Raw genomic sequence first — 26,499 nt, 5'->3', positions numbered from 1 at the left:
GAATTTCAACTATCATTAGATTTATCTCAAACTTGCAAGAGATTCAGCACAGCCCAAACCTACAGCTGTACATTCTTCACAATTCCAATATGAGCCCACAACCACCTTCTTTCACCATCACTAAAGGATGTTAATGATTTGATTCCATCTGCTCTTACCTTTTCTCCCTGTTGTCGAGTAATCTCTCTGTCAACTTCACAGTCCAACTTATTTCCAACCAGTAGAAGCTCTGCATCTTCTGAGGCATACTGAATACAGAAAAATACCGTATTTCTAGTTAACTACATCCACAAACGTAAGGTTTTTACACTGTTGGTAAAAACTAATACTTATGTACCTGCATGAGTTCTGTATCAAAGCTCTATACAAACATTATCTCAAGGATATATATCCTTATTTCTTTCTGCTTCCAAACACATTCCATAACACTGCATGAGAAATATACCTGAGTCTCCCTTAGAGGGACTATTGCGACCTTAATGCAAAGAAGGTAAACAGAATGCATGGTTTTCCAGTGCACCATTGGGTGCCCAAATCTATGCACATTTCTGACATTGATGACAGCAATTTTAGTTCACAGAAGTCAGCAGAAAAATAAGAATAAGCACACAAAAATTAAATGCTTTCTAAAAGAATGAAGTGGAAATCTATAGCAAAAGAATTTAAGTTTTTTTATCTTCTAAGGGTTTATTACAAAACCACATTGTAAAAATGTAATTTAATAGTGTCCCTTACATAAAGCATTACATATATTGTATTGTCTATTTTCAGAAAAGTTGGAGCCTACCTTATCAATCATTTTCATCCATTTTGGTAAATCCTCAAATGTCTCCTTCTTGGTGATATCATATACCAATATGATTCCCTTGGCACTTCTGTAATAAGCTGAGGTAATGCTGTTGAATCTCTCCTGACCTGCTGTGTCCCTAAAGAGTAGCAGCAAACATTGGTGGAAGTATTTTACCAGTTCACAAAGCATAGACTAAGCTAACCTGGATTTTAATAAAAAACACATCATGCATTCTACAGGCATATTCCATATTTTCAGTTTCCTTCTATAAATACTAATTTCAGACATCACCAGGTAAGCCGGGTTTTTAACAACTGGATCAGAAGTAGTAAGCAATTCTATATCAGACGTATTTGTCCCACACTAACTTCACTGAGAAAGGCAAGGCCACAAATCAGTTTTACATGTCCTTGAGAATGGAGTTGTCCAATGAAAACAGATCAACAGATGGAAAAAAAATTACAAACAATATTTCCTGGAAGAGTGAAAAAAGAAAAGGATGCATGCTCATCAAGCTAACACTGTTGGACTTTGTACTATAAAAGCAGCAATTCACAGATTAACAAGATTTAAGAGCTTTCATATCAACAAAAAAAATTAAGCCATGTTTTTAAAACCAGTGCAGAAAATAACTGCAGACATTATTGATAAAAGTAAGCCAATAACATGAGGATGTATGGTAGGACTTTCTGAGGCACACATACGGCTGAGTACAGTGTGAGCCTGAAGACCAAGTTCTAAATTCTGAAGTGTCCAGGTATTTTGAGTGTGGAGACGGTGCACATTCACCGACAGCGCTGCCGAGTGGTCAGGACGAGGTTGGCATGTCGTCTCCCCATTGAAATACAGTTACGTCCTTCAGCACTTCCACCCCAAGGGTTTCCAGTCCTCCCCTTTAGCACGGGGAACTTGGGGACTGGGCTCTTGAACGGTCAACATCTTTTCCAGCTGGCCTCTCACAGTACATGAAGGCTCTTGTTCTAATGCCCTCTTGGGTCCACCCTTCTCACTAGGCTTCAGTCCAGGGCCCAATGGTGGGCAGCTCCACTCGGCACCTTGGGGTACTAAACAGCCCCGCCCCACCCCTTTGGGACCACTTCCTACCCCAGTCATCTTTCGCTTCACAGAATAAATCACTTCAATATAGTCTCTGACCTGCACACTCAGTCACCTGACTCTTCTTTGTAGATTTGCACAGGTCTATGTTGTCAGGTCGGGGCAATGGGCTCCTGGGCAGTACTTTCCCTTCAGAGCAGCTGCCTGCTCCCTTCCACTGCCTGCCTCTGAGCTGCTCCACTCCTCTTTTTAAAGCCCTGCCTCCAGCTTGTGCAGGCGTGTCTGGGCGGGGCTGCCTGGGCTCAAAGCTGGTCCTTAACCCCCCTTAAATGCTCTCCAGTGTGGCATTAAAATACCTCACCACAAGATGCCCAAGTGGACACACCTATGGCCTGGCTCTCAAAAGTGATGGGGGCTTCAGTTAGGGTGCATTTACCAGCAGCTGTACTTCTTCTAGCAAGTTTATGTCCTTGTGTAGTTAAGACCCAAGGTGTTTTCACCGTATCATGAAAACCTGCTCTGAGCCATTTTCAACCATATCACCAAAAAGCCTGCTTAGAGCAGATTTTTCATGACAAGTTGATAAAAATGCCTGAAGCTTGTTTACCCCAGAACTTTCATTGTCGTTAGTGTTGTTGTTAGAAAGTAGGTTACAAAATGTTCTAATGGATTCAAGGTTTAGGAGTTTCAACAGGGGCCTCCAAAATCAGTGGATATTTTTTAAAGTTTAGTATGAGAGCTGGTCAAAACCAGAAACTCTTCTTGTGAGAAGTTTCTCAATTAAAAACATTTATTTGAATTATTTTGTAGAAAGATTTTAGTTTTCCCATGAGAAGTTTCTAACCAATTTGAAATATAAAAATTAATTTATGTCACTTCATTTAGAAATTTCCCATGGGAAAACAACGTATGTTTTCCCCTGTGAAAAATTTAAATTTTGATGAAATTGTATTTTCCAAGGAGGGAGAGGGCGACTTCGAGCATGAAAATCTTTAACCAACTCTATTTAGTACTCAGGCATTGTATGACTTCATTATGAGAAGCCTTAGGGAGCAAAACATTTTTAATAACATGGATGGATTTTTTTTTTTTGGAGTATTTCAAAAAGTGTCAGGTTCACAAGATCAAACTGACTGTCTCGGAGAAAGTAATTTTTATTTATCCACAGCATATTCACAGGACATACATTTGTAGAGACAACTGCCTTTCCCCTGCCCGGTCTCAACCAAAACCTCCATGGATCACACCTATGGCTGACAGGTAATTCAGCATTAATGCTCAGTCAAGTCAATCCTTGGTCTTTCTTCTGTAACTGCCACAATGATACCAGTTAGCATCAACTCTGTACAGATAGTTTCATGATGCAGATGACTGTTCACTGAAGCCTCAGCTTCAGATAGGCTACACCAAGAATTGTGAAAAAATAAAACTGCTAGATCATCATGACCAGTATTTTGCAGCTGGAGGATGACACGATCATACAATGGTGAGGGGAAAAAAAAATCAGTTTGTCTTCTACTATTTCTATCTCCTGATTTAAAAAAAAAAAAATCCACACCTAAATTTACCCACACTAAACTTTGATACCCCGCAAGAAGCAAAAACATATCAACTGTTTGGTTCCAATGATACATGAGACTACCTCTATATATTTAATTGGTTGCTTTCTTTTCACTAATGACACTAATTTTAATTAAAGCAATGCAAGTGCTCTATATTCGACAGCTGAAATTACATACTGCTATTACTCACCATTACAACAGTTTATTTTCTCCTATTTTAAGTTCACCTATCTTCATACCAGGGTCAAATTTATTTTTCGCAAAGCCCCTGTGACATTTCAATATGGGAAACACTTTCAAATGCCAGTCAAGACTCTTGAATCTCCACATGTGGAAAACATCGTCTCAATGCTTATGAAGAGACTTCTCCAAATAACTCTCTTGTAGAATTGCATCTGTCATTTCATGTCAATAAACAAGGGAATGGTGACATTGCACTCTATATGATTTTATGAAAGTATGCTGATGAGTGTGAATATAATGTAACTAAAATATGCTTCATGCAAAAGGTCTCTTGTAAGGTATCATTACAAAGCTTATAATCTACTGAGTGTGGTCATCCTATTTGTATAAATGTATCACTCTTGTATCTGAAACTAGAAATATGAAATACAACTCTGAGGGCCTACCGTAATTATGCAAAGTGTGTGTCATTAATGGTGGTTTGGAATCTTGATGGCTCCCATTAACCAGGACAATTGTCTATAGATGGCTCTGTTTTACTTGTAAGTCTTCCTGTATAGGTGTGTGCTGGCAAGAGGATAATGAAGTCTTACAGAGACGTGTGATCATGTCACCTGAACTGGAATCCATCTTTAACCTGGTGCTTTTCCATTTAGGAGGAGGGTGGGGGACCCAGAGAGACAAACGATTCCTGCCTTGTGCCAAAGCTATATAAGTGGGTGGAACAGAACAAAGGGGGCTGCAGTCATGAGAAATCCCCTAGCTACCACCTGAGCTGGAACAAGGGTTGTTCCAAGGGAAAGAATTGTGCCCAGGCTAGGAAGGTGTCCAGTCTGTGAAAGAAACTTATTGAAACATCTCTGAGGGTGAGATTTTTATCTGTATTCAGTTTTATTACTGTATTAGACATAGCCTTGTGTGTTTTATTTTATTTTGCTTGGTAATTCACTTTGTTCTGTCTGTTACTACTTGGAACCACTTAAATCCTACTTTCTGTATTTAATAAAATCACTTTTTACTTATTAATTGACCCAGAGTATGTATTAATACCTGTGTGTGTGTGTGTGGGGTGGCAAACAGCTGTGCATATCTATCAGTGTTAGAGGGTGAGCAATTTATGAGTTTACCCTGTATAAGCTTTATACAGGGTAAAACGGATTTATTTGGGGTTTGAACCCCATTGGGAGATGGGCATCTGAGTGTTAAAGACAGGAACACTTCTTAAGTCGCTTTCAGTTAAGTCTGCAGCTTTGGGGCACGTGGTTCAGACCCTGGGTCTGTGCTGGAGCAGACTGGCGTGTCTGGCTCAACAAGACAGTGTGCTGGAGTCCCAAGCTGGCAGGGAAAGCAGGGGCAGAAGTAGTCTTGGTACATCAGTTGACAGCCCCAAGGGGGTTTATATGATCCAACCTGTCACAGGAATCCCTTTAGTTCCATCACATTGAATGCCAGACATGATAGAGGTGCGAGGGCAGGAATGCTATAGAGAAATATTATTGTTACTATGTGGTTAGAGCTGGTGGCTGATAGTAACTGTCAAAAGATAAGATTTTCTGATCAGTTAAGATATGGTATTTGTGGCAGAACACTGTCCTGCTGGACTTGAGTGGTTTTAAAAATACACATTCTGGATTTCTTTAAATCATACCCTGTAGAACAACTACACTGAATCACTTAACCCAAGTAGTTGCATTTTCTCTTCTAGCTATCTCAAAAGGCATTTGTTCACTTAATTGAACACTGAGTTCCTGCTCTATCAATCCTTCAATTCTATAAATTCAAGAGTTAAATAAAAGGTGATCCAGAACAACCGTATAAATATAAGCCCCTCCTCCTAAAAAAAACAACAACCCACCACGCTCCAAAGAGCTAAAATGATGGGAAGAGGAAGGAAGGAGGTTATATAGTGTGAAAATATTAAAACCCTAAAGCCCTGAGAAAGTTATTCTAAATATTAGCACTCTGATGGAACACAAACACAATTCTGTGCCAACGCCCAGAATCAACAAGGTATTTACACACATCTAACTTTAAGCACATAAATAGTTCCATACGTTTAAAGTTAGCCATGTAAGTAAGTCCCTTGCTGAATCAGGCTTAAAAAAATAAAACTCAAAAACTGTGTGATTTAATTATTTGTTGAATTTTGGTCCTATTTTCAGTTACTGTAGCATGAATTAGCAAGAATGCAAGTGCCAAAATTTGATGCCAATATTAAAATATCAACAAAGGAGAAGGAAACTAACCATGTCTACATCTATTAATTTTGCAGGGAATTATACTTGAAACTATCATTATTTCTCTGTATAGCAAAAGTATGCCTAAGTGGAATGTTCATTTGTAACATATCCATACGTACTGTCTCTAAAGCATGCTGCAAAAAAATTCTTTCCTCCTTTTCCTTTAGTTTCCCTCATCCCTGCACAGAAAGAAGTGAACTAATGTACTCACTTGACTGTCTAATAATGTACAGCACTAAAGAGGTTTAATAATTTGAGCACAAAGAAAGGGAAGTTTCACCAAATCATTAAGTCAGGCGTGCTTCTGAAGTATTGGTGGGAAACCATTCACATGCAGGAAAAACATGTACAGTGGAAGAGAAAGACAGTTACACAATTACTCTGTAATAGCACTTTGAATAAGTTTACATGCAAATGATGGAGCTAAGTGATATTCAGATTTCAAAAGTGTGCTGGATTTCTGCAGTTCCCTTAATTAAAAAAATCTACTAAGTTTTCTATTAACAGGGCTCTCCCTTTACTACAAGTGAGATTGTATAAAAATAGAATTCACGTAACCTCAAGAAGCAATAAGTTTAGAATATTGCCCCCTGCCCCTCAAGTTCAGAAGAACTTATTTCAAAATGCTTGGAGATCCCAAATGCCAGGTGGGGAGATCATTTTCTGTATGTTGTAATGTTCTATCAGTAGGGCTCTACCAAATTCACAGCCACGAAAAACGCATCACAGATCATGAAATCTGGTCTTTTCTGTGCTTTTACCCTATACTGTTGTAGCAGGGCGGTTACCCTGCTCCTGGGATAAAAGAAGTGAGAGCAGCTGAGGGAGGCTGGCTGGCCCTGATAAGAGCACTGTGAGCAAGGAGCTGAGTGAGAAGGACCCAGCTTCCTGGGAGAGACAGGGTACCTTCAGCAGCGCTGAAGAAGGGGCAGGCTGAGCTGGGGAGATCAGGCCTGACTACCTCCCAGGCTGAGGCCTGGCAGGAAGGCCTAAGGGAGTACTGAGGCTGCAGTGAGACAGCTGGGCTAGAAAGACAGCAGGTCCAACCCCCTTGTCAATTATGAGTGGCCATTACAGACTGCAGTTTGCCCAGAAAAAGGGGGCTAGATGACGACTGGCACCCACTGAGGCAAGGTGGGCATAGGGGGAGTGGGTTTCCCTGGGAGAGGAGACCCAGAGTCTGGGGCCACTGCTGTGGGGCAGCAATCCCAGGTAAGGGGCACCAGGGTCTGGGAGGGACATGGGGCCAGAGGTGGTGGATACAAGGAAGCAGGTACTGGTAGGGAGAAATCGGCCAGCAGGAGGTGCTCTGAGATTGGAAAAAGCTAATTTACAGATGACCAGCAGGAGGCACCACAGTGGTGAGTAACTGCCGTGCTACAACTATACAGGAGTTCACAGAAGAGACCAGCATTTCTCAAGTTAGGGGTCCTGACCCAAAAAGGAGCTGCAGGAGGGTCACAAGGCTATTTTAGGGGGGTTGCAGTATTGCCACCCTTACTTTTGCACTACTTTCAGAGCTGGGTAGCTGGAGAGTAGCGGCTGCTGGCCAGGTGTCCAACTCTGAAGGCAGCGCCCTGACAGCAGCAATGCAGAAGTAAGGGTGGCAATACCATACGATGCCATCCTTACTTCTGTGCTGCTGCTGCTCTGCCTTCAGAGATGGGCCCCTGACCAGCAGCCACCACTCTCCAACTGCCCACCTCTGAAGGCAGCGCCACCGCCATTAGCAGTGCGGAAGTAAGGATAGCAGTACTGCAACCCCCCGACAACTCCTTTTTGGGTCAGACCCCTACAATTACAACACCATGAAATTTCAGATTTAAATAGTAAATGTCATGATTTCAGCTATTTTTTAAATCCTATGATCGTGAAATTGAACAAAATTGACTGTGAATTTGGTAGGGCCCTATCTATCAGGGATATGCTGTATACCCAAAAGTTCGGGGTGTACAAATTCCACAAGCGTGATTAAAAAACCCAGAGTCTCTACCATCGAGATACCTTTTATGATGAGTCAGTTATGTTGTGTTGGAGCAATTCAGTTTTGTTATGCTGCTCTCATCCATATTATACTCCAATCATAAGAAGTATTAACACATGGTATAATTAGTAAGATATTTATTATTTTAGTCGGAAGACCTATCAAACCATCCATGGGCAGGGGCAATAAGGCATTAGCATGATCAATCCCCAATTCATGAGATTACTGATCTAGTAATACACCTCTACCTCGATATAACGCTGTCCTCGGGAGCCAAAAAATCTTACCGCATTATAGGTGAAACCGTGTTATATCGAACTTTCTTTGATCCACCGGAATGCGCAGCACCGCCCCGCCGGAGCACTGCTTTACCGCATTATATCCAGGGCCGGTGCAAGGATGTTTCGCTCCCTAGGCGAAACTTCCACCTTGCGCCCTCCCCCGTCTCCCAGCCCCTGCCCTGAGGCCCCCCCCCCCACGGCAGCTCCCCCCCTCTGCCCTGAGGCACCCCCCCGTGGCAGCTCCCCACCCCAGCTCACCCCTGCTCCGCGCACGAGCACCCCAAGCACGCCGTCGCTGCTTCACTTCTCCCGCCTCCCAGGCTTGCGGTGCCTAAGCTGATTGAATAAGAGACAGAGGATCTTGGGGGCGGTCAAGGGCTTCCACTCCAGGGTCCGGGAGGCACGAGCTATGAGGGGGCACTTTTGGGGGCCCCCCCAGTCCCAGAGTGGCCCAGGGGTTTAGTTGTGGGGGATGGGGGGCTGGGAGCAGCCCGCTCTGCTTCCCTCGCCCTGGCCTCGGCTGTGTCGCTTGGGGGAGGGGGCTTGGGGGGAAGGGATCCCCCCTGTACTCACCGGCAGCGGCGGAAGCGGAGCAGCCAGGCCCCAGCCCGCTCCACTCCACCACCTCCCAGCCGCAGCACTCCGCTTCCCGCCGCTGGTGAGTGCGGGACCTTTCCTAACACACCCCCAACCACCCCCCGCGACACGGCTGAGGCCGGGGCAAGGAAAGCGGAGCAGGATGGGGCCGCATCACTCCGCTTCCCGCCACAGGTCAGTGCGGGGGGCATCTTTTCCCCAACCTCCCCGCACTCACCGGTGCAAGAAGCAGAGTGCCATGGCTAGGAGATGGCGGAGTGGAGCGGACTGGGGCTGGGCTGCTCCGCTTCCTGCCACTGCCAGTGAGTGCCTGTCAGGGGGCGGGGGGTGTAGATAGAGGTTGGAGCAGTCAGGGGACAGGGGGGTTGGGTAGGAGGTAGGGTCCTGGGGGTGATTAGGGACTGGGGTCTCTGGAGGGGGCGGTCAGGGAACAAGGAACGGGGGGGCCAAAGCAAGTTTGATATAACACGGTCTCACCTATAACATGGTGAGATTTTTTTGCCTATCCGAAGATCGGGATAGAGGTGAACTTTATTTGAATTAAGTCTAATATGTTGAACATGCTGAGACATTCTGGATGTCAAATATTGCTTTTACATCTATGGTACTTTTATACCTAGCACTTATTGCTGCTGTAGCTAGCTAAGTAAAATTTTTGGTGTCCCTATTTTTTTTTTTTTTTAAGGAATTCACTTATACTTTAAAATGTTGTGTTTTGTCTATATAATGCTCAAGGACAGCTCTAGGGATTTTGCCGCCCCAAGCACGGCAGGCAGGCTGCCTTCCACGGCTTGCCTGCGGAGGGTCCGCTGGTCCCGCGGCTTCAGTGGACCTCCCCCGAAGCCGTGGGACCAGCGGCCCCTCCGCAGGCAAGCCGCCCTCGTGGCGACCAGCAGAGCGCCCCCCATGGCTTGCATGCTGGGGCCTGGAGCCGCCCCTGATAATGCTATTTCTCCACTTCCAACTCCTCATCCCAAACTAAGAAGTTGTGAGAATGGGAAAAATGTTTTTATTTCTTTTCCAACGTGCAACCACAAACATGTATTGTAATATTATTCTTTACTATTTATGATTTTGCAAATAAAGAGTCCACCCATCATTGTCTTTCTGCTTAATGACATAAAATGAGGGACATCATGCAAAAGAGATGTCATACAAGGGAAAATTTAAAACATAAAAGCAATGTCCAAATGCTGTTAAGATTCTGACTTTTCTCTCTATATTCATTACTGTAACATACACAGTGATTTAGAAGTGTAAATCAGATATTGTTAGAAAACCCCTGAAAGTCTTAATTTGGATTTAACGGCTTAGGTCAGACAACTATTTTTGTTTTAATACAAATGCACTCCATGTGTACGCACGCGCATACACACACGCGCGCGCACACACACACAAGCCAACTAAACCTTTTTTTGGAGGGTGGCACGGGATGGCAGTGGAAGGAGGAAGTAATTTAAACCAAAGTAAAAATGGCCTTCATCATGTTTTTTTGATAGTGAAAAATAAAAATCTTTAGCTAGAGAAGATTTTTGAAGTGGTGTATTGGGTTCATATGAAAACAAAGAAAACAAATTTTTTTTCCAATGAGCATCTCCTCCCCCCCAAAACTCAGAATAGGCTGATAAGCTTTAATTATGTTAAATTATAGGTTGTTTATTTTCATACCTACCTAACTCTATGAGCATCTTGAAGTATTTTCAGCACATGGTTTCTCTTTAGGGCTGGCCATAAGTTTTCTGATGAAACAGTTTTCTAATCAAAAAAAGGCTGATTCAACAGAAGCAACACTGACCATGTCAATTCAATCAAAAACTTATGGAATCTGACCTGTTAGAAAACTGCTTGGTTTCCTGACAGCTTGCTCGCCCACCTACCTGGCTTGCCAGCTGCCTAAGTACCCTGCTCCACCCCTGGCCAGCTCTCAGGCTTTCCTGCTTCTTGAGCTGCCTGGCAACCTGCTTGGCTGGTTCCCAGGCAGCCTGCAACTCACCCTCCATGTGGGCATCAGAAAGCTGAAAAATTACATTTCAGTTCTCCTACAGTCTATTCCACACATTCAACACCTGAACCCAACACTGAGCTTTTTTGGGGGACATTTCACCTAATATGGTTCAGCCATTTAGAAGAAAAAGGTTAGGGGAAAATGTTTGCCCATGTTAAAAAAAAATCATACAGCTATTTTACTGAGCAGGTCTAGAATCCACTGGAGCAGAAACTTGAAAGAGAGGTCGCACTGATGTCAGAGATGTGCCTTTTGCTGACTGGGTGAAAATCTGCCCAAACCTGAAAAACCATGGTTTGCACATGCTCAGTAGATACTCATAGCAGTTGGCAGCTAAATTCCCAGAAGATTCCATTTGCGTCTGTGCACTGAGTGGACTACATATAAGACCATTTCTATAGACTGAGCGTGTCCCAGTTCAGGATTGTATGGCTACAGCAGTATTTTACCCTGCAACTGCTCCTCTCTGCAGCTGAGGGGGCCACTATAGTTTCAGGCACCAGAATTCAGACCAGGGAGACACTCTCTCCTGCACTCTGCTCATGCCCAGGCAGAAAGGAAGAGAAGGAGGATGCAGTCAGAGTGGGATGCAGGGGGTGAGAAATGAGGGGAAGAGAGAAATAATGAAGTTCTCAGTCTCCACATTCCTCTGCTTTCAGCAAATAGCTGTGAAACCCACTGGTAAAGGGTATATGTCATCTGCCGCTAATGCCTGATCCACATACTCAACCTATTACTGCTACCAGTTACTCCATAAGGCCAAGTGGAAGAAGTCTATGCTGTAGATGTGAAGGTCTGAACCCAGATGATAACCCAAGTTGGAGGTCAATATGATTCCACATGATAAAACTTTTGTTTTTTCAGTTTTTTTTTAATATAGGAAATTGTATTAAAAAAATCCTATGCTGAAAGAACATTAAGGTTACAAAGTCAATCATTCAAAAGCTAGGAATTGGCAGAATTAGGTTGCTGGTATTGTGAAGAAAAATTCACTCATATTTGTGAAGCATTTAAGACACTTAGAGTACCATAGAAACACCCATGACGAAATTAATAATTCTTTAGTCAGTGCAGGGTTTGGAAACTGTGCATTAACAAAGCCAGCGGACACACAATACAAGGAGGATTAAAAAAACACAACAAACTATCAATCAGAGACAATACACGTGGGGGCACGCAAGGTCCCATGCTCTCCCCCAGATTTCTGCCTTCCATTTAGCAACAGCTAAATGTTACAAGGGGGACCCATCCAGAGAGGCCGCTTCACACTCTGCCCCACAGAGTGGGGGTGGGGGAATGGGCAAGGCCTTGGGCTGCCTCTTGCCAGGAGGCCCAGCAGTGAGGAGGCAGCAGCTCTCCCTCACCACGTATCCATACAGCTGGCTGCAGGCTGACCCTTCCCACCCCCTGCTACATGGGACTACTTCTCCTTTCCTGCTGCTGGAGTCCCAGTGCCTCCCACTGGCTACTTTGCAGACCACCCTGGGGTGAACGCCCTGTGGCTGTTCCCAGGGCAGGAGCCGCTCTCCCACTTATATAGCAGTGCAGGGGCTGTACACAGGGAAAATCGCCCCCCCTCGCACTGCAGTGGGAGTTGCCATGTCTTCCACTTAGCTACAGCTTCTAAGATGAGTGAGGGGGCTGAGCCCCACCACATGGGGCTGGCCTGAGCCATCTGGAAGTATTGCTTGCTCCCTCGAATATTCCTCCACGCCCCCTTGTGAGCACGCCCCCAGTTTGAAAACCTCTGTTCTAGATGAAAAGACAAGGTGTTCTATATCCAGTGCCCCTCCCAACCATTAAATTGTGCCACCTCTCCAATCAATAGTTATGTGTTGCCTCTGCTACCAATTCACTGAATACGGCTGGGGTCCTGTAGGAAAAAAAAATAGTACGTGATCACATAGTAAGAGACTGTATCATAATGCATACACACAAGGGGGCTTGATTTTGTAACCTTAATGTTCTTGCAATGTACTATTTTTTAATGTAATTTATAAACAGACAGGCAAAGCACTCGAGAATGTGTTGTAGGAAACAACTGTTGATTTATCTTCTCTCTTTGCTAATATAAGAAGTGTTTTCCAACATGATTTTATATGTATGTCCAGAGATTTTTTTTTTTTAAATTAAGGGTTAATTACAGCAAAGACATTTTAATAGTGAGAATCAAGGAGAAAGACACTTTGGTATTATGTGTATTGATGCTTCCTCATAATAACGGACGTATATTGATATAAATTCAGATACTTAGCCAATTCTTATGTATTTCATTTCTGCATTAATTTACATGCTACATGACTATTTTAGGCATGCCTCAGCAACTGAGTAATGGCCACACTTTAATATCCTTCTACATTTGTTTGTTTTTTAAATTACATTTTCAAACAAAAGTCTACAAAGATATTCTTAATAAGTGGGAATGATAAGGAGTTTAAGGGTATCTTTTCTGACAGAAAACTGATGCTATAAAACATTTATTCAATATTAAGAACATATCTGACAAGGTATATACATTTCACATTCAGTGCTACAATAACATCTTGACATAAAAAATGTGCATTACCTCTGTCAGCTTCAGTAGGCCCTGGCTAACAATGGTGGCTCAACCACCAGCTCTGTAGTCATAGGTTTCCAAACAGGGACGCAGATGAGGGATGAAGACATGCCAGTAATATTCAAGTGTTAGATGACTGATGATACCAAAGATGCAGCAGCAGTTAACTCAAAGGGAAGCAAGACAAACACATGGTGCAACAAACAGAGTTGATGGTGACCTGCCAAGAGGCGTTAGTAAGCTAAACTCACTTCATCTATGTAATTAAAAATGAAATACTACCAGAACATCCCACTGGTGTCATTTCAAAAACCTATATGCTTTGATTTGCTTTTTCTATGGGTTGTTAGCATCTATAACAATTGATCTCTAATGCCAATTATGCATCAAGCACTGTTAATACACCAAAGCTATTAGATAATTTATAGGATTAGAATCTACATTAACATAGCTGGTTTACTCTCTCCTAACTGTGATTTGTATCATGCTATTGTGCATCATAAGGGACCTCTCGGGACTAACAATTTCTAACTGAATGCACTGTACTATCATTCTTGATAAATAATATCACTTGAGCAATTCTTACCAAGAAGTATGTAACCTTCCCCTGAACAGAAAAAATGTGCAGTCCAAACTGAATTTTCACAGGAGGACATTAATACCATAACTGTTAACACATACTTTTTCTGTTTGTAAATGAGTGTTTTACTTGTAATTACATTGTTACATGTAATGTCACAGAAAGAACACCTACTATATGAAATTTCTGATAAAAAGTTCAGAAAAGGCTAAATAGATTCATTTACTCTAGGATGGCAGTTATAACTGAGGTGATCTCCATATGAGTGAATGAAATTGAAACTAGAGGTATTTTTCCCCTCCTTCCCTTGTAGTAGCTTCCTCATGTTTACTATGAAGAAAGTGGATGATCACCTTAATAACTTTTGGATTTGGGGGTTGGTTGGTTGGTTGGTTGGTGTTTGTTTGTTTACTCCTATGCTGTTTTCTTACATAGCTGATTTTGTTTGTCTAAAGAAAGGCTTTGACACCTCTGTAACACAAGCATATTTGTGTCAGCACAGTAATATAACATCATCCATCATTCCCCCTCTTGCTCTTGAAAAAAAAAAAAATAGCTAACAGATTTGTAAGGGAAGGAGCAGAAGGATAAGAGCTAAACCAGCTTATAACAATTAATCATATTAAACAAGCATATTGATCCATGCCAGAAACACAAAAATTAAAACATACTGCTGGTTGCATTTTTGTTTTACTTACCAGATTTGTAATCTAATTTTCTTTCCTCTTAGCTCTACTGTTTTGATTTTAAAATCAACACCTATAAATAAAATACAGTAAACAAAAAGAAAAGGAGGAATAAGCAGCAAAAGCAATGAGGGTGTAATTTAAAATGAATTTTTTTGTACCTGTGCATGTGTTATACTAATACACTCACAAAACTTTGAACAAACAGGGATTTACACCACTATGGGCCAGCAGGGGGAGGGAATAGAGTTATTTCATATAATCTGAGCTATTCAGCCCAACCACTGTTGAAAATGTTTTTCAAGCTATGAGTATTATCACTAGCAGCTCTAATGACAAAATAGGAAAAAAATAGGGTATGATCACTTCCTTCCCTCTATTCATGTTTTATAGTGATTGCCAGGAACAACCAAGCTCTGATTATGATTCTGTCACAGACTCCTCCCATGTCATGAACAGAGTCAATCTCTCTGCCTCAATTTTGCTATCTGTAAAATGGGAATAATATATAGCTATTTCTAGGTGTTGATGTTTAGTATTTGTAAAGCACTCTGAAGATGATAGTGCTCTATGTTTTTATCCTGGAGTTGTACATGGTTTAAAATATTATCAATGGCTTTTACATCAGTGTTTCTGTTATAAATTTGACAGCTGTGTATTCTGTACACGTTGCTAAACTCTGAAATATAGCTTCCCATACCCACACCCCCACAAAATACTACTACATTTAAGAGAAAGAAAAGACAGGAGGGGATGGTTCAGACTAATACAATTAAACTTACACAGAAACGCAGAAGTATACTGTGTCGGAAACTCTCCCCCTCACTCCAATTATTTCACATAACAGTGTAAACCAGTATGGTAAAACAACAGAAACAGAGGAGATAAAATATTTTGGAAAGCTGTTTTTCTAAAGATTGCATTGGCCAATTGCCAAGTGTCCAGCTAATAGTGCTTAGTAGAGGAGTGGACTATAAAACTTTTATTTAAAAAAAGCTGAATTTGGCCCTTTGGTTTACACAACACTTGACTTCTACACACACCAAAATATTTTAACATTGTTTTTCATGACTACACAGCAAATTTGGAATACACCTCTACCCCGATATAACGCGACCCGATATAACATGAATTTGGATATAACGTGGTAAAGCAGCACTTCCGGGGGGGTGGGGCTGCGCACTCCGGTGGATCAAAGCAAGTTCAATATAACGCGGTTTCACCTATAACGCAGTAAGATTTTTTGGCTCCCGAAGACAGCGTTATATCGGGGTAGAGGTATATTCTAAAGTTAGGAGCTTTGTTTAAAGGCTATTCTGTCAACACAGCAGTTTACCTTAGCTGATTTAGCTATATTGCTGCAGAACAGGGATGCCAAATATAAATATTTGACCAAATTTTAATATACAAGGTTAAATTTTAAGAAACAAGAAGGATCCCCTCAACTCTATTTTAGTCTACCCTACTTTAGTCCGGCTAGGCTCAGAACCAGGGGGATAGACAATATCTATTTGCTTAAACAAAGAACACGTACATTTAAAAAAATATTCATATCAAACTGTACGCACAGCTAGACTACAGAACTAAGTTTTCCAAGTATTACCCTTATACTTCCTCCCACCTCCTTCCAAATATTCAGCACACTCACTGCATCTTAAGGTATATTGTAAAGTTCTTCAAAGCAAAGAATGTGACTTCTCATGTTTACATCTAACAAAATGGACCCAAATCTTCTTTGGGTGTTCAGGACCCTACTGCAATACAAGCAGTAAGGAATAAAATGAATTATAATATGCAGCCTGAATTTCAGCAGACATTGTCAAATACTTTATAACTCCCTTACTTTAGGGTTGGTTTTTTTTTTTAAAGAGTCTATAAAATTCAGAATATTTTAATGAAACATGATTAAAAACTAATCAATTTTTTCTGCACTCTTGAAAGCCTAATAACATTATGCAAGAGTTAAGTAAAAGAAAATGAAACTGATCAGTCTGAATATGCTGTCCAAAGTATGTGAAGTACAAAAGGACAACATAAAATATTTTTTTTAAAAAGTGTTAGTAACACAGCTAGAAGTTGTTTTTTAAAATATAACTTCTTGACAGTCCTCTTTAATCTGCAAAATGTAAGCATCCAAAGTATCATTATTTTGTCTGTAGAGGATAATTAAGGTGCTACAGAAATAATCATTTTAAAATATTACATCAACGACAAAGATATAACTCAAGAAACAAGGAAATTTGGCTTAAATTTATCTAGAACAACTAGTATGTAACATTCTATTCATGACTTACCATCTAGTGAATTTTCTTTAAATTGAGTTCTTAATTTCAACATTCAGTATTTCCCAACCCTGAGAAATGGAACAGTACATCAACTTTTTTGCCTAACACTACAAGAATCTACCCATTTGCTTGAGTAGAGAAGGAGAGCAGGAAGCTCAGAGTGAGGGGCCAAATGCTAGATTAGCATTTACCATTCTAAATCACAAAGGCAACAGAAAGAATACCCTGCTGCTGGTCTGTTGAAATGCATCATATGTTCCAAACAAGAGCTTTGTAAGTTGATGTCTTGAAGGAAACAACTGATAGGATGCAGAAGTGCACAGTGGAGGAGTGCATTCTTCTGCAGAATTATTCCAGTGATTTAACATTTAAAAGTTAGTCGGGCCCCCTCAATAGGCTTCAGAGCTAAAGCTCCAGCCTGAGCTGCAACTTCCAAGCATCATCTCTGCAGCTGTTTTTGGAGAGCCAATGGGAGCCCTGCTAGCCCCCAAGTTTGTTCACCCAACTTGGGCTAGCAAGCTCACTCCTGCAGTCTACAAAATGCTATGTAGACAAACTCTAAAGGTACATGCAAGACCATAAACATGCAAAACCCTATCACCACCAGATTATGCTGCTGCTTCTGTACAATGTGGAATTTACTTCTAAATAAAAATGAACATTCTGAAAGCCAATGGAAGATTCTGAATCATTTGATTCCAGTTTTAATTTTTGCAACCTCATCTGTTTCTCAAATTCAAAAGTTAATTTGATACTTATTACAAGTGTTTTTACAATAAGAAAGTGTTATTTATAGGGCTGTCAAGTGATTAAACATTAATCATGATTAATTGCACTAATAGAATATCATTTAAATATTTTTTGGATTTCTTCTACACTTTCAAATATACTGATTTCAATTACAACACAGAATACAAAGTGTACAATGCTCACTTTATTTTTGATTAAAAGTATCTGCACTGTAAAAAACAAAAGTAGTTTTTTTCAATACACCTAATACAAGTACTGTAGTGCAATCTCTTTACCATGAAAGTTGGGCTTACAAATGTAGAATTATATACAAAAAAACAAAACCATGTAAAAAATTTTAGAGCCTGTAAGTTCACTCAGTTGTACTACTTGTTCAGCCAATTGCTCAGACAAAAAAGTTTGTTTACATTTGCAGGAGATAATGCTGCCCTCTTCTTGTTTACAATGTCACCTGAAAGTGAGAACAGGCGTTCTCATGGCACTGTTGTAGCCTGCATCACAAGATATTTACGTGGCAGATGCGCTAAAGATTTATAAGTCCCTTCATGCTTCAACCACCATTCCAGGAGACATGAATACATGCTGATGACAGGCTCTGCTCGATAACAATCCAAAGCCATGCAGACCAATGCATGTTCATTTTCATTATCTGAGTCAGAGGCCAACAGCAGAAGATTGATTTTCTTTTTTGGTGGTTCAGATTCTGTAGTTTTCGCATCAGAATGTTGCTCAGATTTTGGAAGGCACTTTTCTTAAACCTTGGGTCAAGTGCTGTAGCCACCTTTAGAAATCTCGCAGTGGTACCTTCTTTGTGTTTTGTGAAATCTGCAGTGAAAGTGTTCTTAAAATGAACAACATGTGCTGGGTCATCATCTGAGACTGCTATAACATGAAATATATACAGAATGTGGGTAAAACAGAGCAGGGGACATACAATTCTCCCTCAAGGAGTTCAGTCACAAGTTTAATTAACACTTTTTTTTTTTAAATGAGTGTCATCAGCATGGAAGCACGTCCAATAGAATGGGGGCCGAAGTGTGAAAGGGCATACGAATGTTTAGTATATCTGGCACGTAAATACCTTGCAATCCAGCTACAAAAGTGCAATGCAAATGCCTGTTTTCACTTTTTGGTGACATTGTAAATAAGAAGCAGGCAGCATTATCTCCTGTAAATGTCAACAAACTTGTTTGTCTTAGCAGTTGGCTGAACAAGAAGTAGGAGTGAGTGGAGTTGTAGGCACTGAAGTTTTACATTGTTTTGTTTTTGAGTGCAGTTATGTAACCAAAAAAAATTAAAATTCTACATTCGTAAGTTGCACTTTAACGACCAAGAGATTGCACTACAGTACTTGTATGAGGTGAGCGGAAAAATACTATTTCTTTTATCATTTTTACAGTGTAAATATCTGTAATAAAAATAACATACACTTAGATTTAAATTACAACACAGAATACTATATATATGAAAATGCAGAAAGACATCCAAAATATTTAATAAAATTCAATTCAGATTTTATTGTTTAAGAGTGTGACTAAAACTGCTATTAATTGTGATTAATTTTTTAAGCTAATCGTGTGAATTAACTGCAATTGACAGCCTAGTTATTTATAGAAAATTTGCTGAAAATATGGTACCATAAAAATCTGAACCAACTGTACAGCATGTTTAAGCCAGACACTAGAAATGATTTTCTATCAAACAGGACCTTCAAAGTAAAAGAAAAAAAATCTAACCATCTGTTTCAAGTACTAACTAAGCCATATACAAATAATATTTACTTTGCGTAATCAGCTCTCGAAAATATGACTTGCAAAACACATTACTCTTCTGAAATCTAAAAAACAGTAATTGAAACTTCCAAGTGTCAATTGGTTCAGTATTCTTGACATTCTGCCAATTTACAAATTGTCAGTTTGCCTCTGGTCATTACAAAACAACCTAGATTAGGCTATTTGAACACTGGCTGATGGAACAGTTAGACTATTCTTAGTCATTCATGCAGTGGTTGGTCCTAAAATGGATCAGTGCTATAAAAATATGACTACTCATTTTAGGTAGAGTTTAAAAAATGCATTTTACGCAAAAATTAAAAAAAAAGTGTCCCTCTGTGGATATTTCTCACGAGAAAAATGCAATAAACCTAACAGAGCTTTGCTCCAAAATTGTGTACCTTCCAAAAGTCATTGGTGAGAATTTAAAATTAGCTTTTCTGCAGAGTAGGAATATTACATCTCCTCTGCCTTTTAATCCTGAGGCTTTGTCTACACTGCGCAGCTTTTAGCAACACGTCTGTGCCACTACAGCCCTGCTGCTAAAAGGCATGCAGTGTAGCTGCCATTTGTCAGCAGGAGACAGCTCTCCTGACAACAAAAATCTTCCACCCCCAATGAGCGGCTGCAGCTTTGTCGGCAGGAGAGCGCTCCTGCCACCAAAACGCCCTTCACACCGGTGCTTTTCATTCGTAAAACTTTTGTCGTTCGGGTGTGTGTGTGTTTTTTTAACACCCCAAAACGACAAAAGTTTTGCCAACGAAGTTCCAGTGTAGACAAAGCCTGAGTTTGCTCAGTTTATCTGTCGAAGGGTAAAGCTACACAGCAAATGAACATGTCATTGTGGCCATCTGAATACTAAGTCCACCAAGGGCTCACTTTAAGAACTTGGGTTGCTAACCTGCACTGAAGTCTATGCCATCACATCTTCACTACTACTATTACCTGTGCTAGCTAAATAAATGTTAGTGCAGCTATGCCTACCCACACTACGCCATCATATTCATTTGCTGTGTAGACATACCCTAACTCTTGGCAGGGTTCTATACCCTTAATGTTTTGCCATTGATAAATTAAGAAAATACAGTTTGCGAAAAACGAAGTTGATAGGACAACAGTAAGTCGACTGAGTTCATTATAAATATGGTGAACTGTTTTTAATCAAAAAGAGCAAGGAATGTTTAATTAAAATTCCTTAATGGTAAAAATTTGACTGAAGCAGGAGTAAAACAATTCTTCTCACATGGAATGTGAACTATTCAAAATACTTCTCTTAATATTAATTTAAAAGGTGCGTTGCAAAAGAGAAAAAGTGCTTTGATTCTTCATGATGTATAAAGACAGCCTAAGATGTCCTGTCTCTACCCGCGCAAGAGTTGTTTTTTACATTAGAAACATTAGACACTGTCTAGCAGTTTTTGCTCGAAGGCTCTTCAAATTGGAAAATTTGTTAAGATGAGATCCCCAGTGAAAACCAACTGAGAGGGAAAGAAATTTTAAGTTAACTCTCTGTTCAGTTTAAACAAACAATCCTCACCCTTTTAACTGAATGCTGAGAAAGCTCCCAACATTTCTCTAATCCTCCAAGGCATCCTCCAGCAAATATGGAAAGAAAAGACTTGATAGTTCTGGTACTGATGACGTAAAACTTCTTCTCCTCCCCTCCCCTCCCCCCCTTTCCATTTACAACAACACTGCAAAGGGAGGGCACAATTTTCTTTTCCTGTGCAGGTTACCTTTAAATCAGAGGAAATTGTTTTAGCTAGTTCTCAAATATTCAATATTTGGCTCCCTGGATTGATGGAGTGATCATTACAATAACAGTGACGTAAAAATCAAAGTCTGCTATAAGAGAACACTTTATAATGTAAAGTATATTCAAACATACCAATGGGTCTTAAAAACCTGAAGAGCATATATTATATACTTAAGATTAAAACCGTTTATAAACATTCCAAAGAAGACTAAAACACTAATTTCAGTATCAAATTTATTTCACTGCTTGGTTTCATGACAAAGTTTAATTTTTAAAGAAGTCAATCAAAACTGCTGGACAACATTAAACCTTCCATCATTTTCTTATTATCCCTTCTATACATAATATTTTGGCCCTTGAAATGTGCCATTTATTTTAGCCTGTATGGTTATCCTTAAGCCTGGTCTACACTACGCGGTTAGGTCAACATAAGCTGCCTTGCGTCAACCTAGCAGTAGAAGTTTCTTCACTTAAATTTGGCTCCCACTAACATAAGTGCCTCTCTACGCCGATTTAGTAACACCACCTGCCCAGGAAGAATGGATTCAAGGTCGATTTAATTAGGTTGACAGAGTGTCAGAGCAGACACTGCATTGCTTATGTCAACTGTTACCGGATTTCAGAAGCCATCCCACAATGCCCCACACTGACAATACAATTGATACAAGCGCTCTTGGTGAGGATGTACACCTCCGACACAAGGACTCAAGTATGTATGCGCACACACGCGAATGTTTTAATAACTGTGGTGGCTGTATGCCAATGTAAATTAGGGCGAGATAATTTCGGCCTTAGGAAACTATTTGGAATCAGTTTAATTCACAATTTCTGCTCTATTCTAAATAGGTTTTTATATTGCGCTCATTACCGTTGTATATGAGCACAATCCTGCAGTGCATTAAGCAAAGCGACTACACATCTATCATGTGTCTATTGTCTCATTCTCTTTCCCTAAAGGGAGAAGCATGTGCAGTGAAATATCTTGTTTTGGTCAGCTTGATTTTTTTTTAATACAGCACAGAAATGCAACATCAATATTACTAACAATATAACAACAATAGCTCTCCCACACAGAACTTTTGGCATTTCTAACCAACTTCAGTGCTTGCCACTTAATTTGAACACTATTTTAAAACTACATGTATTAAAACCTCAGGAATCCCTTTTGTTGACCAAATTTTGCATAACGTAAAATCACTGACTACGGCAACTTTTAATTTAATTAACAAAGACAAAATTTCTGAATGAGCAAACTTAAAAAAAGGGAAAAACTATTCAGATTTGTGATTTCTTGGTTGCTTTCCACATTAATAGTACTGTTACAAGAATGTTGTTTAAAAATATCTTTTGTCAGTGTATGTGTACCTCATTTTGACAGTAAGAGAACAAGGATAGCATACAACATAAATCATTCCTAGTCTCCTCAAAGATCAGTCATAACATCTTTGCTAATTGATTTAATATTTCAGTGATTAAAATTTAAATATAAACTTCTGATTTCTACAGGCTCCTTCTAATGTCCCCATCACCGACTTTTAGGAGAGCAGAATTAACCACAGATTTTGAGTTTGGTAGAGAATTCTTCAAACCTTAAATAAAATAAAATAACGGACACATGAAAAGGTGCATGATATACCCAACATTTTTTTAAATTATAGCCTAAGTATCAAAATATTACTAAAGAAGGAGGAGTAGAGACAGGAGACAAATGCAGCCAAACCTGAGGAAATAACAGCAACGGATCAGAACATGACCCACATCAAAAGACATCAACAAAAACTTTAATTTAGTCTGCCACCTTGGCATTGGGGTGCTTAATTATGCAAACACACTGCAAAAACTGAACTGCACAGGATATAATCTAATAAAACAGAACACTTGATAACTGTTAGTAGTAAAAAGCGTATTAAATCTGAACGAAATCTTTTTTTTTAAAAAAATTCATGTAAGCTCTCTATGCCACTAATTAAACTCATCTAAATTTCACTGAGGGAGCTGTTTGGCACATGTCAGCACTACTGAAAATGAGGCCACTTATACTTACGTAGTGCCCAAAGAGGAGCATGGATCAGTGTTCACGTTGCACTCCCTGTCAGTACCTGGCCTGGCAAAGCTAATGATCCAACCAGCAGACCAAATTCAATGATGAACCCTGGTCACATAACACCTGAGGCATGTTGTGCATATGCTAAGAATGTGCCCAGATATGGAGTCAGGATCCTAACTCTACCCAATCTGTATTTTAAAAGCCTAACATGCTAATCTTCATAAACCAGTGGTCAAATGTACGCAAGCTATGTTAGGAGATGGCAGGTGCACCTGCTTACACTTACTTTGAAATGAGGCATGAACTTTGTGCCAGCTTGTGATGCTTTGGGAAGAGCCAACAGGCTTTTATAATTCCCCTCCCTTTTTTAAAAAAATCCCTCCTCCCACACCAAGTCTTCAGTGTATCACAAGCAATAAATATGTTTAATATAAAATCATGCTACTCATTGTGAAAACTGAAATGAAGAATCCTGAAATGTCTTTTCCTTGTGTGCATGTTGAAATTGAGGGCTGTGTGTTTTGGATGCCCTTATTTTACAAACACCAACACCACGTTTGCCATCTGAAAGCCTCCCATTGGGGTCCAAATCTGAATTGCCTACACATTCAAAACTCCCAGGATCTTCAAAAGGGAGATTTGCATGAGTAAGGAGTGCAGATTTGAGCCTCTAATTTATATTTAAGTGTTCTCACACTGTATTGATTCAACTTATTTCTTTCTGGAAACTTGCCTAACGTGCTGTCCTGGATAATTCTATTAATCAAGTGATTTTTCCTGCAAATTGGATGTGTTTGTCAAAATATGATTAAAAGCTTGAGCAAACCCTTATTAAAATATATAACAAATACAAGATTATACATTAAGCCATGCTGTAAAACCTTCAAAACCTAACAGAGAATGTTCTGGTTAATATTGATAGAATAAACATGTGAACTCTGTATTAAAGTGATTCCTATAAATGATCAACATATGCATTTTTAAAAACCATACTTTTGTTACAAGAGTCCATACAACCTTTTGCAATGATCACATTTCTAAGAACTATCAATCAGGTTTTAGGATACCTCAATATACAACTTCTAATGGGCATGTTATGTGTGGAACTAAAACGGACAGTATCCTTTTAAAAAGTGACTGAATAGGTCAAAAAAAGTAACAGCATACATGTGAAATTTGCTGAAAAACATTGTGTGCGTTAGTGACAGTCAAAATGAGGGTAAATCGGTGAGTATGGTTAGTATGATGCATCTTGTTATTGAAAAATCATTTGATACTGTTGCATTTTAATCTGCCCCTGGCCAGGCTTTGCCTCTAATCAATCTGTGATATATGCGTTATTCTGGCTTTGGGGCAAACTGAAAAATACAGTTGAAAAAATATAGTTGGGATAGTTCTCCTAGTTAACGTACAATTTGTTTAGTTTTTTAAAAGGACTAAGGGAAGCTCCTCTGGTTAAACATGTATTATTTAAGGTTTACTGAAAACAATTTAAAAAAGAGCAGGTAACAAGTGTAGTGAAGGAAAGAGGCAGTTGGAGTCATTTCCGCACACAAGTGCCTTTGAGGAGGAGAGGAAAGCAGCAACAAATACAGACAAACAGAGCAGATGAATTCAAAATTATTTGAACATGTTAAATTTAAAGCCTAGAAACTAACTATACTAAAGCTTTGATCCAATGTGCAGTGAGGTCAATAGAAAGACTCCCATTGACTTAAATGAGCATTGAATCAGGCCCTTACTTTTTTCCTGACTGAAATGACTCATGTAATCAACAAAGGAGAAGAAAACTTACATGGAAACCTTTTTAAAAGAAATGTAAAATGGTATGCCCATATTTTTTTTATTTGCTCTATCAAAGTTCTTTTAATAAGTTATTTTTAAAATAAATTTAAGTGAAACCACCCATTTCAAAGAGCACAGAACACGTTAAAGATCAAGAATGATTCATGGATGAAAACTAATGTATTAACTATATCTGCACCAGTTCAGAGGCAGGTATTATGAACTGCCCTTAAAAGTTTGTGCAGTGCCTAGCACAATGAGGATTCAATCCTGGTCAGGGCCATTATGCTCTACAGTAATAGAAGGTGTAAAGTAGAGTACCCAAAAATTGAGATGCCTAAAGTCATTAGTCACTTTTGAAAATTTAGGCCAACATGCTTGTAAATATATTCACTAGGATATTACACACTAAACAGAAAGTTGTAATTGATTTCCAAAATGTTTTAATCATTGAACAGCTTTTTATAAAGTAAATCTTCAAATATATTTTTAACTTGCAATGGCAGAACAGTGGGCAGAAGTAGATTTACAGTACTTTAGGCTAAGAAGTGTACCAACATTTTGGCAATGGGAATAGGAAAAGATGAATTGCAGACTTCCTGTATTAACTAGATTTATGGGTTAACTTGAACAAATATTTGTATTTCTAAGACTTGTGATGGAGGAAGTTGCATCTGTGATAAATTACTGGGTTCCCAATACATAGACCAAACAGAAAACTTGTTAAGACACTTTTAAGCCAAGTGCATTGCCCAGCTTTTAAAAAAGTGGAAACTATTCATGCCATGAACTCAGTACTATGAATATGAAATCTCACATTTAAAATACACTTTTTTTTTTAAACTGGGTAGTAATACTTGTCACAAATGATCTCAAGGTACTTTGTGCAAGAATATGGGGGAGGGGACTTGCCCCAACACTGGCCAAATTCAGATGGAGGTACCTTATTTTTCCTTTCAACTGGTTATCATATACTTATTCACTTCTTGTCCTAAATTGTGAATTGCTGCCATGTAAAGCAGCAGCCAGGTTTCACCTCAGAGATTATTATACTTCTGTCACGGGTAAAAAAATTTCACTATATATAATTCTCAGTTTCCAGAGATAAAAATACAAACCCATAATTTAGTATCATCTGCATGTTTTGTTGCTTCTGACACTATCTCAGCTGTTCACAGCCTGGACTGAGTTTGACAGCTGCACTCCACACTCCTTGCTAACTTAGAGCCCCTATATTTACTGTCATTAGAATGAGCACTAAACTAGTACCAATTATGGGCTACTAGTTGTTCAGACTGTCCCATGGTGCCAATATAACCAACACAAGAAAGGTTTTTTAAAGAGAACAAATTATTTTGTGTATTTACTTGGGGGGGGGACACATTTAACCCATGCATTATACATTCCTAAATACCATGACAACTTCTGTAGATCACAAAGTATTACAACAGCTAGTATTGATTAAACTTTCTGCAGTAAGCATGCCAACAGCTCTGTGTGTGAACAACTGGATTTTACCAGAAGAAAAGGTGAGAACACTGTTTCTTCTGGCATTAAACTGACCTCCTGCAAATACAAGCGGC

General features: G+C 39.7%; 1 protein-coding gene across 1 annotated transcript in view; it reads right to left on the bottom strand.

Moving 5' to 3' along the window:
* RAB12 (RAB12, member RAS oncogene family) overlaps positions 1 to 26,499 on the bottom strand; it is a 36,734-nt gene that overhangs the window by 5,393 nt on the left and 4,842 nt on the right. The window contains exons 2-4 of the mRNA XM_045005696.1: positions 14,534 to 14,594; positions 788 to 926; positions 159 to 248 (exon numbers count right to left, since the gene is read on the bottom strand). Coding sequence (XP_044861631.1) covers positions 159 to 248; positions 788 to 926; positions 14,534 to 14,594 — 290 coding nt within the window. The remainder of the gene's footprint in view (positions 1 to 158; positions 249 to 787; positions 927 to 14,533; positions 14,595 to 26,499) is intronic.

Source organism: Mauremys mutica, chromosome 2 (genome assembly GCF_020497125.1).
Source record: "Mauremys mutica isolate MM-2020 ecotype Southern chromosome 2, ASM2049712v1, whole genome shotgun sequence".
Taxonomy (NCBI): domain Eukaryota; kingdom Metazoa; phylum Chordata; order Testudines; family Geoemydidae; genus Mauremys; species Mauremys mutica.
The sequence above is the reverse complement of the archived record's forward strand: the minus strand, read 5'-3'. Positions and strand labels throughout refer to the sequence as shown.